The following is an 11061-nucleotide window of genomic DNA, read 5'->3' on the forward strand; positions in this document are numbered from 1 at the left end:
CCTTACTACCGCCCTAAAGCCGTAGAGAAGAAAAACGTGCGTTGCCAGCTTGCCCTAAAGCAAGATGGCTGCCAATCTCTAGTCTCCGGTACCAAAGTGAAGCTATCCACTCCCTGTTTAATGCCGCTGCCAGGCTGCCCTCACCTAGCATGGCTACTCCGGCTCATGCCTCACTATGGTCTCGAAGCCGCCACTAACCGGCCAGGTTCCGGGAGGCGGTGTTCAGGATGCAGCCACCCCCGCCCGCCTCTCCCCTCCCCCACGCCCGCGGTGGCGGCGGCGGCGGCGGCGGCTGGAGCCCGGATGCGGCGCCGTGAGACAGGCCCGGGAGCGCGGCGCGGATGGATCCAACATGGCGGCGCCGAACCTGAGCCGAGAGTGAGGCGGCGGGGCGGCCGGAGTGGGGAGGGGGAGTCGAGCGGGACGGGGCGGGGCCGGGCGGGGCCGCGAAGGGCTTGGGGAAGGAAAGTGGAGGGGGAGGCGGTGGCGACGTCCAGCTTGAGAACCTCAGGACAGGGAGGTGACGGGACGCTGCGAGGTGGGGGAGGGGAGCGGCCGAGGGGGCGTGCGGGGGAGGTGGCAACTGTGCGGGAAGGCAGGGTCGAGGCGGAGGAGTGGGGCAGGGGAGGGGCGTAAACAAGGGCCGAGGCTGGGCCGGGCTGGGGGTGTTAGAGAGGCCGAGGTGGGGAGTGGGGCTGCGAGCCCGCCGGGCCAAGGGGGCAGGAGCGGGAGGGAGGGGCTGAGGGTGTGAAGGAGAAGGGGGCTTGTGGCAAGTGGTGGGGAGAAGAGCTGGACTCGCGTAAGGGCTGTAGTGGGGAGGTGAGAGGTGAAGATTGGGTTTGAGACGTCTGGGGGGAGGTTCTGAAGGTGTTAAATTGGAGGTGGGAGGGGGAAGGGCCTAGGGGAGAATTTGGGTGGAAAAGGAGAAAACGGAGGTTTGGGGACTGGAGAGCGTGTCGGTGTAACGAGGTAATGGAGAAAGTGAGAGACTAGGAGGAAAGTTTGGGAGGAAGGGGAATGGGATGGGAGATAGGACAGTGGAGCTGCACGAATGATAGAGGTTCAGGGGTTTCCCTTTCCCCTGTGGAAAGGAAGAGAGAGCAGAGTTAAGCAGCATCAGTTGCAGCCAATTCTAATTGCCAGGCCTTTTAGCTTTTCCTAGGGTGGGACGGGCAGAAGGGAATGGTCTTGTGGGTTTAGAGAACTGGGGTTGGATGAAGGTTCAGCTGGATTTCCCAAAGCACCCTTGTTTTTCCTGGTTACGAAAAGAAGGGGAAAGGCGGACCCTGGTATCGCTGTTGTGTGGAAGGAGTAAAGGACTTTCCTAGTTTTAAGTAATTATCAATGTCGGAATGGGGAAACATGCATGCCGTTGGACCTCTGTATGCTGAAGTCAAGGCTCTGAAGTCTGAGAAAGGGATCAGAAAACGCAGGATGGCATCTGGGCAGCCGTGCTAATTAAATGAGCGCTTTAGTTTCCAGATTCTTTATTTTGCTGTTTAGTGCTGGGAGGGAGGGTCAGTACCCGTGTATAAAAAAATGTTCCCGGTGAAATGTAGGTGTTTGAGTGGATCCTGCCCCAGTGGGTTTTTCGTTCTCACTGTGTACTAGGTAAGGGAAAGAGTGAAGACAGAATTTGGAGGATAGTTGCGGTCTCTCAAGTGAGGTGATGAAAAGAAGGTGCCGCCTTTCGCTGTAACCACTTTCCTCCTGGTTCATCTAAAGATGAAGTCAGTGTTGATAGTATAACAAAGTAGGTGGGCCTCACAAGAGAGTGAGGAGTGAGGTGTCAGAGGATAATTGGTTTCCCCCCTACAAGTTGTTAAATTTGGGACTTTTTTGCGTAAACCACTGAGACTGGACATTCTCAGAGTTGGTATTGTTTAGTGAATTGGGTAATAGAAGGTTAGGAAAGCCTGGGGACTTTGTTGGAAGTGAGTTCTCCCATTTAGCTTAGAGTGTATCATTACAATTGAAATAGCTTTAGGCTTGTCTGTATATTTTTGCAGCTGAGATTGACTCTTTGGGCCTTTGAGGTGTCAAAGTAAAGCTTGAAAATTGACACTTTCCCCCCTTACTTGTTTTTGTTTTGCTGCTGGCTTTGAATCTTGTGCTAGGAAGAGACCTGGGAAATTAAGTTTCCTGCAGAGGTAAGTCTGGAACTTTTTGTTTGTTTTCAAACAATGAAAGGGAATGGAAATGACATATTGAGGGTTGAGTGCAGTAATGGAGTAGATGACAGGGAAAATGGGTTTTCACTCACCCAACCAAGTGCATAAGATTTGTTACAGTCGTTGTCTCTTTAGGTCGCTGAAAACTGATAGGAGGGAAAAGAGAACAGAAATTAGGTGTCTTAGGACCAGCCTCCAGCCCTGTTTTGTCACTGTCTAGTTGTCTTGGTCAGCTCTGAGAGAAACATTTGTAAACATGTGGAATTTTGTACTCTAGCACAGTGTCTCCCAAGGTTGCCTTGGAGGGTTGCTGAGACACCTGCTGCGGGCTGCTGCGGGCAGGCTTTTCTTCCAGCTTACTCTTTCTCCTAGTTGTTTTGGAAGTTTCATTTTGAAAACATACTTTGTAATACTGACTTCCAGATATTTGGTTACATTTTCTGGGTCCTACCAGCAAGAAAGCTCGCTCTTTATGTAGTTTTAGTCATTTTTAAGGTTTTTCCATATCCTTTATATTTCAAGTTTTAAGACTTCACCCTTTCTCAGATTTTCCCTCTCAAAAGGGCTTGTGAGAGAGTCAGACACCTCCAGTTCTGTTGGGATGAAACTACTGTTGTTTTCATTTTAAGACATCACTCTCTTTAATTTCTTCCACATGACTTCCAAGGGCTTCTGAGAAAATCAAATACCTCAAAAAATACAGATCTCATTCCTGGTTGGAATGAAACTAGACTTTGCTTGGGAGTAGAAACCTAACAGACAACAATTAATCGAGAGGAAGGCCTGTAGATACATAGAGACTGTTGGCCCTTGGCTGGCTTGTGCCTACCTAAAGAAAACAAACAATAAAAATTCCTACAGTGCCCGGAAATGCAGCAATTCATCAGAATAAAGGATTAGTCTCCGGAACCCCTTCGGGGTGATCTAGATGTTAGGCTCCCAGATAGACCCAAACCAGCCTGCAGGATCAGGACTCTTGTTTACTGGAGTGTTGTCTCTGCTGTCTGGCAGTATTTCAGGCACCAAGATTCTGAAGTTCTTTCTCATCTTCTGTTTGGAGGATGTACATTCTCCTCACTGCTCTGATACCTTTCATCTAGAATCTCTGTATAATTTCTGCGTAGTTCCCTCGATTCACTGCCACAGTAAGCTGAATATATTTTGGTTTAAGAGGAAGTTGGCCACGTTCTTTGAGTGCTGAAGTTAGATTCTTGGAACCCGCATGTGGATTGCTGAGTGAGTGAACTCGCCATCACAGATGATAATTAAGTGGGGAGGGCTGCCTATTAGCCTGCATGTCAGCCTCCTGACATTTCTCCCAAGGACAAGCATGGCCTTGGGAAACTTCTCCCTCTTGTACATTTTGCTTTATTGCATAAGTGCTGTAAGTCTGCTCAGCAGCCTAACAAGGAAGGGTCTGCTCTTGATCTCATTTGGGGACTTTAAAGATGGTTGCGAGGTTTCAGGGCAGGGTCCTTTCTGTCTTGCAGAGGATGGCATTTCTCTAATCTTCACAGCAATTTAGATTGAATTAGGTCAGATTATACCTCCTGGGATGGGGTGGAAGGGAGTGTAGCCCTGTCCCTGCTGTTCACCTAAATGGCAGCAGCAGGTGATAGAGAAGCCAAAGCTGGAGCAGGATGAAACTCCTTAGTTAAGTTAAATGAGTCTTTGTCTGACTGGCTCTTCTTCTGGAATATTGTTTGCTGGGTTTTGGTTGGAGGGACCAGATGACTTCCTTCTCCAGATAGAAGATGGCAAGTGACAGTGCTGTCTCTTCTTTTTTTTTTTTTTTTTAGAGCTTTTATGTAATAAAGTTTTATTAAAGTATAAAGGAGATAGAGAAAGCTTCTGACATAGGCATCAGAAGGGGGCAGAAAGAGTACCCGAGTGCTGTCTCTTCTTTTGACCCTTCATCATGCTCCATCTAGAATAGGATTTCTCCTCTTTAGCATTATTGATATTTTGGATCAGATAATTCTTTGTTGTAAGAGGCCATCCTGTGCTTTATAGGATGTCTGGCATTATCCATTGCATTTACTCATTGCATGCCAGCAGCGCCCTCCGTTACCACCCTCACTTCCCACTCCCCATTCATGACGATCTAAAAAGTCTCCAGACATTGCTGAATGTCCCCTGGTGGGCAAAATTGCCCTGATTGAGAACCACTGACCTAGAAGCTCTGATAAATCCTGTCACTTTGACCCAGCCTAGGATCTACGACTTAACAGTGGCTGTTTCCCCCTCAGATCTAGGGATGTAACCCTCAGAATTGAGGCCTATCGTAGAATTGCATCCATTGATATATAGTTAGGACCACAGGGCTTTCTTGTATTCTGCTTCATTTTCCAGTGACCAGGTATGTGGGGACAATTTCCTGGGGTTTATAGTCAGGACACTTTGAACTAGGGAACTCTGGAGCAGCCTACTTTTCTGATTGGTTGAATGTGAAACCTGCCCATCTGTTTTTTTCTGGGATCCACAGAATAGACAGCTGGCCAAGGGGAACAGGTGGGATAGGAACAAGGCGAAGTTGTAGGGGCTCTAAGGAGGCTCAGTTTTCTCATGTGAGCCTTCTGCTATGAGCAAGAAGTTGTTTTCCTTCAGGCCCCTCTATTTGTAGCCAGTGACTGTAGCAGGGGAAACAAGAGAGGAAGAAACGAGGAAAACCAGTCAACAGTTGAGTAGCCATATTCCCAGTTGTTTCCCATGCTTTGGGTGGGATGTCTGGTTCTCATAACTAGATATGGGCTGTGTTTCCTGTCCACGTTCTGAACCCATGTCACAGGGCTAGGTGATTTCAGGTTGGACCTCCCGTTTTCTTAAGGGTGTGAATCTCTCTGTGCATTCGTTTCAGGATTAAAAGAGAAGACCAGGTCCTACTTGCTCTTCAGTTTTCTGAGTCCACAGTTGCTTGACTCTTCTGAAGTAGTTTATCATTTTATTCTCCCTTTTAACATAGCCTCAGTTTCTTGGAGTATAAAATGGACAGAACAGCCTGTATTATTGTTGAGTAGGTTGCTATGGTAGTGGTAGTTTTACAGTATGGGGAACGCTAGAGAATATGCATGTTACCTGAGCTGCGTGTACTTTTAATGGGGTCCTCTTACTCTTGGACTTAAGTGAGTTTATTCTTAACTGGTATTGCTTGTGGAGATCTCTTGGAGGTTCAGTTCAGTTCAACAGCAGGTTGCTCCTAGTATATGCCAAGCCCTGTCCATTGCTCGGCACTATAGCTATAAAGATGAATATGACCTAGTCCCTCTACTTGAGTTGCTTAAGATATGATAGGCGTACAGGTAATTTTAGTACCCTCTGATAAATGGTTTAAGGGAAATATATGTACAGTGTTCCATAGGAACATGGAAGAGGCCTACTTAACCCCAGCATGGGCTGTAGAGAATGAATTTGAAGATGGCATCTGGACTGATTTTTTTTTTTTTTTTAGTATTTGTTTATTAGTATTTTTTTTTAGTATTTATTTATTTCATTTTTGGCTGCGTGGGGTATTAGCTGAGGCACACAGGATCGTCTGTTGTGGCACATGGGCTTAGTTGCCCTGTGGCATGTAGGATCTTAGTTCTCCATCAGGGATTGACCCTGTGTCCCCAGCTTTGGAAGTCAGATTCTTAACCATGGGACCACCAAGGAAGTCCCTGAACTGATTCTTAAAGGATGAGTAGGAATTAGCCATCTGAAAAAAGGCGTAATGGGGCGTATGGAAAAGAAGGGAAGGGCCACTCAGGCAAAGAGAATAGTCTCAAGATAGTTATGGAGAAATGAGTTGTGTGATATATGTGAACTATAGACTAATGATTAACGTTAGAGAAATAAAAAGTGACAAAGACCTAATCTTGGATGGTTTGGTGTGTTGGGTAAGGAATCTGGAGTATTCTTATTGGTAAGGAGAGGATTGTGCATGTGAATTCACTTCAGTCGTGTCTGACTCTTTGTAACCCTGTGGACTGTAGCCCGCCAGGCTCCTCTGTCCATGGGATTCTCCAGGCAAGAATACTGGAGTGGGCTGCCACGTCCTCCTCCAGGGGATCTTACTGATCCAGAGAGCAAACCCACATCTCTTAGGTCTCCTGCATTGGCAGGTGGGTTCTTTACCACTGGCACCACCTGGGAAACTCAAGGAGAGAATTGTGGAGAGGTGTTAAGATGAAAAGTGATGTGGTCAGTTGTGCATTTTAGATAATCTAGCTGGATGTAGGGGATGGATTTAGACAGGTTAAGATTGGTTGTAAGGAGAGCCCTTAAAGAGGCTTCTGCAGTAATCCAGGTGAGAGATTATTGGGACCTGAACCAGCATGATGGTAGTAGGGGGGTGGAAAGGTGAGGCAAATTTAGGAAATAGAAAGTAGTATCAACAGGAATTTATAATTGTTTGGGTGATTGGAGGTTGTGGTCAGAGGGTGTAGCAGTATTGGGTGGTACTTGGTAGGGTAGTAAATATGAGTGGCTAGAGATGAAAGCTGTTTGACTTGAGGATTGGTTTTTAGCTGGGTCACTGACATTACCCACAATGATGGAGGAAATGTGTGAATCAAATGCCAAAATGCATCATAAATGTAGGACTGTGCTTGGTCATTGACGGGGGATTGGTAAACGACAACCATGAGGAAAGGTTAGACAGTGGCATAGATCCAAATGGTGTGTGACCATCAGGAGAGTACAGGTAGCACAGGAGAATTCCACGAATGCTCAGTGTAGGAGTGTAGTGATGTTTGTTGATTTAAATCCATGAGTTTTGGTGGATATTTGATTAACTTTCTCAGCAGTTATTATTCTCCTGGACTTGATTTGATTGTAGGAGAAATGAGGATAGGTCTGTGAAGGGATGAGTCTGGTCTGCAGAAGCCAAGGATGCTTGTCTCTTTGAAATCTCCTTACCAGTTAGAAAAGTTTTATGGTGATTTTATGTGCATATTCTCACTGGATTCTTAATAACTCTGAGGAGTAGTCTTTCCTCCTTGTTTTGTAGATGGGGACACTGAGGCTTTCAAGCTAAGTGACTTACTTAAGGTCACATAGCTACAGTTTATATGGGCAGAATTAAAACTAGTTCAGACTTTCAGTTTCCCTGCTGTCAGCCCCTAAGTTTATCTGATGCAGCTTCTGTGTTAGAATTTAGAGTGAATTTTCTACTTCTCTTCATTTTGCTTTCATTTAAGGGATGACTTGATCAGGGGCACTGTCAGGGAGAGCACACAGGACCAAAAACAGTATTTTGGAGGCCAGAGCAACAATCGCAACAATGTCTGCTGAATATGTAACACTAAACTTGCAAATTAGTGAGTCTTCCTTAGCAGATGTGACTATCTTTCTCTAGTAAGATCTGGACTTAGGGCACTATCTGCTGAATATAGAGAGCTCTGTGCTTTATTTTTTAATAAATATTTTACAGGCACTTCCCTGGCAGTCCAGTGGTTGAGGGTCCATGCTTCCAATGCAAGGGATGTGAGTTCGATCCCTGATCAAGGGACATAAGATCCTGCATGCTGCACAGTGCGCCAAAAAAATCAACAACTTTGTAAAAATTAATAAATGCTCATTAAGCACTACACAGTGCCAGGCATTGTGTTAGGCTCTGAGAATATAGGATCGGCTAAGACTAGTTCCTAACATTGAGTGGTTCACAGGTTCTTTCCTTGTCCTTACAGTATAGTGGGGATTGCAGCTGCTGAGCAGGGATTCTGGAAAGCACTGTGTACCTGAGCCCCCAGCATGGCGGGCCTAAAGCGGAGGGCAAGCCAGGTGTGGCCCGAAGAGCACGGTGAGCAGGAGCACGGGCTGTACAGCCTGCACCGCATGTTTGACATCGTGGGCACCCACCTGACACACAGAGACGTGCGTGTTCTTTCCTTCCTCTTTGTTGACGTCATTGATGACCACGAGCGTGGCCTCATCCGAAATGGACGTGACTTCTTACTGGCGCTGGAGCGCCAGGGCCGCTGTGATGAGAGTAACTTCCGCCAGGTGCTGCAGCTGCTGCGCATCATCACTCGCCATGACCTGCTGCCCTACGTCACTCTCAAGCGGAGACGGGCTGGTGAGGGTGCACTTGGGGCTGGGACCCTGGGATCAGGGGAGAGCTGTGGGCGGCCCGGAGTCAGCAGCGTAGGCGTCCAGGCAGAAGGAGGCATTGACTCCGGGGAGTCCTGAGAAGGACGTTTCGAGGTGCATTGGAGGATTGGACTAGGAGAAGGGAAGGGTGTATCTTCTCCTGAGTGAGTCCCTCTCCCCCTACAGTGTGCCCTGATCTTGTAGACAAATACCTGGAGGAGACATCAGTTCGCTATGTGACACCCAGAGCCCTCAGCGACCCAGAACCGAGGCCTCCCCACCCCCCTAAAACAGGTGAGATATTAACTCTCCCTAATTTCCATAATCAAGAAAGAGGATGCTGGACCCATCTTTTGCCAGCCTAAATGAAAGGACACTGTCCTCCCACATCTGCTCCTCCTTCAAAATCAGATGAGGTGTTAATGCTTCATCTAGGTCCTATAATGGTTCCCATATTGTGTCTGCCTTTCAAGTCCCATTATTGATACTGCTGTAGTGCTGAGTCTGAATGATCCCTCCACATTCCAAGTGAATTGTCTCTGTTTCTGCTTTTCCCCTGCTGTGTCTCCCTGTTTCCCTCTGGTCAGTGCCTCCCCACTATCCTGTGGTGTGCTGCCCTGCTTCGGGCCCTCAGATGTGTAGCAAGCGGCCAGCTCGAGGGAGAGCCACACTTGGGAGCCAGCGGAAACGCCGGAAGTCAGTGACACCAGATCCCAAGGAGAAGCAGACATGCGGTGAGAAAGTTCAAGGGTTCTAGAGGCGGAGTAGACTGGAGGGGAAATAGAACTGCTGAAATACTGGGCATGCTGAGTTGCTTATAGTCGTGTCCGACTCTTTGCAACACTGGACTGTAGCCCACCAAGCTCCTCTGTCCATGGGATTCTCCAGGCAAGAATCCTGGAGGGTTGCCATTTCCTTCTCCAGGGGATCTTCCCAATCCCTGTCTCTTAGTATCTCCTGCAGTGGCAGGTGTGTTCTTTCCCCCCAGCGCCACCTGGGAAGCCTCAGAACACTGGGCAGCTTAGGCTATTTAGAGCGAGGCTCACTTTGACTGCTGTTGCACAGTGAGGTTGAATGTTACAGTCTCTGGGTGGAGAACTGTGTCTTTGTGGCAGAGTACATGTCAACTCTTTCTAAGTAATAACTAGATGAAAGGGATGCTCTTAGGACATCCTTATTGTAGTATGACTCAAGTCATGATAGAATATTAAAGTGAACTTCTGTTAATTAGGAAAATCTCTTAGAATCAAGGTGCTACTTGTGAGTGATGGAAATAATCTGACCTGGGCATGTCCCATGTAAGGGAACCTCTTGAATAGAGGCAAGGATTTCAGAGCTTCATAGAAAAGAACTAGTCCTGGGAAGAGGTAGAGAAGCTGTCAGGTGTTGTTCCCAACTGTGCTACTCTGCCGTTCTTTTCAACTTTTCAAAACTTGGGTGTAGACTCAGCTCTCACTGCAATCTCTTCTGTGTGTCTTCTTTTCCCCACAGACATCAGACTGCGGGTTCGGGCTGAATACTGCCAGCATGAGACTGCTCTGCAGGGCAACGTCTTTTCTAACAAGCAGGACCCACTTGAGCGCCAGTTTGAGCGCTTTAACCAGGCCAACACCATCCTCAAGTCCCGGGACCTGGGCTCCATCATCTGTGACATCAAGTTCTCTGAGCTCACCTACCTCGATGCATTCTGGCGCGACTACATCAATGGCTCGTTACTAGAGGCACTTAAAGGTGTCTTTATCACAGACTCCCTCAAGCAGGCTGTGGGCCACGAAGCCATTAAGCTGCTGGTGAATGTGGACGAGGAGGACTATGAGCTGGGCCGACAGAAACTCCTGAGGAACTTGATGCTGCAAGCATTGCCCTGACCTTTTTCCCCTTCTCACTTCTCTGGGGACTTCTCACCGCCCACCTCTGGAGCTTACATACTGTTCTGGGGTTTGTTCTCTACCCTTCCAACCAATCACACCCCTGCCTTTTTTTTTTTTTTTTTAAAGGAAAAGACAAAAGAAAAATGGAAGTGGTGTCCCCCACCCCTCCCTGCACCCATGTGCCTGGCTTCCCTTTGTTCCTTTTCCACTTACCCCCTCATTGTGTCTCTACAGTCACCTTGCCACTGAGCCGTAAGAAATGTGTAGGGAGAAGCAAAGTCTATAGGTCATAGTCTTTGTAAGGGATTGAAGTGATCACTGCTTTTGGGGTGCATTGAGGGGTTATCAGTACTTCTGGCTTTATGAGGGCTCTTAAACTTTGTCTGAAAAACCAAAGGGCTGTCAGTAGGGAGCTGTGTGGTAGGTGGGACTCTGAAGTGTATTTTGGAAATTAATCACCACCCTCTCCCAAATTATAGAATTTTTAAAAAACAAAGAAGCTGTGGCCCTTTCCACTCTCTCCTGGCCTCTGGTGCTGCTCCTCTCTGCCTCGTTTCCTCCATTCCATGGCTTGAAACCTCTGCCTGGTGTGGCTCCTTCCTTTTCCCTCTCTGTCAAACTCTCTTCAAAGGAATAATAGGTAAGAGGACTAGGTCAGCCTAGTCAGTCCCAACTGTGGTGTGTGCGCACACACACACACACACACAGGGTGGATGGAGAAGCGGTTGCTGGTTAGAATACACTCCCCCTGAAAAGGGGAAGGGGGAGTGTGACACTTTCTTTCCATGTTCAAGTGAAAATAAATAATGTACCCTGCAGCCCTTTCCCCTTTTGCTTGCTTCTGGCTTGGGCAAAGGGCATCACAGGTGAGAGTGAAGTGATGCGGTAGCAATGCCTCTCTTCCTTGTCTTTCCCCATCCTCTACCCTCACTCCCACTCCCAAGCTTGGG

General features: G+C 47.7%; 1 protein-coding gene across 4 annotated transcripts; it reads left to right on the forward strand.

The window, feature by feature from the left end:
* The first annotated feature begins 286 nt into the window (after positions 1 to 286).
* Positions 287 to 10929, forward strand: DEDD (death effector domain containing). 4 transcript variants are annotated; one of them, XM_061400929.1, is made up of 6 exons: positions 291 to 378; positions 2118 to 2150; positions 7838 to 8226; positions 8427 to 8534; positions 8828 to 8974; positions 9732 to 10929. In XM_061400929.1, the coding sequence occupies exons 3-6, from the start codon at positions 7902 to 7904 to the stop codon at positions 10106 to 10108; spliced, it is 957 nt and encodes a 318-aa protein (XP_061256913.1). In that variant the 5' UTR covers positions 291 to 378; positions 2118 to 2150; positions 7838 to 7901; the 3' UTR covers positions 10109 to 10929. The 4 variants fall into 4 exon arrangements, with proteins under 4 accessions (XP_061256905.1, XP_061256913.1, XP_061256930.1 ...); XM_061400937.1 differs by lacking the exon at positions 291 to 378 and adding an exon at positions 451 to 538; XM_061400921.1 differs by lacking the exon at positions 2118 to 2150 and having other exon boundaries at positions 287 to 378.
* Positions 10930 to 11061: the final 132 nt, after the last annotated feature.

The sequence above is a fragment of the Bos javanicus genome, chromosome 3 (assembly GCF_032452875.1).
Source record: "Bos javanicus breed banteng chromosome 3, ARS-OSU_banteng_1.0, whole genome shotgun sequence".
NCBI classification, from domain to species: Eukaryota; Metazoa; Chordata; class Mammalia; order Artiodactyla; family Bovidae; genus Bos; species Bos javanicus.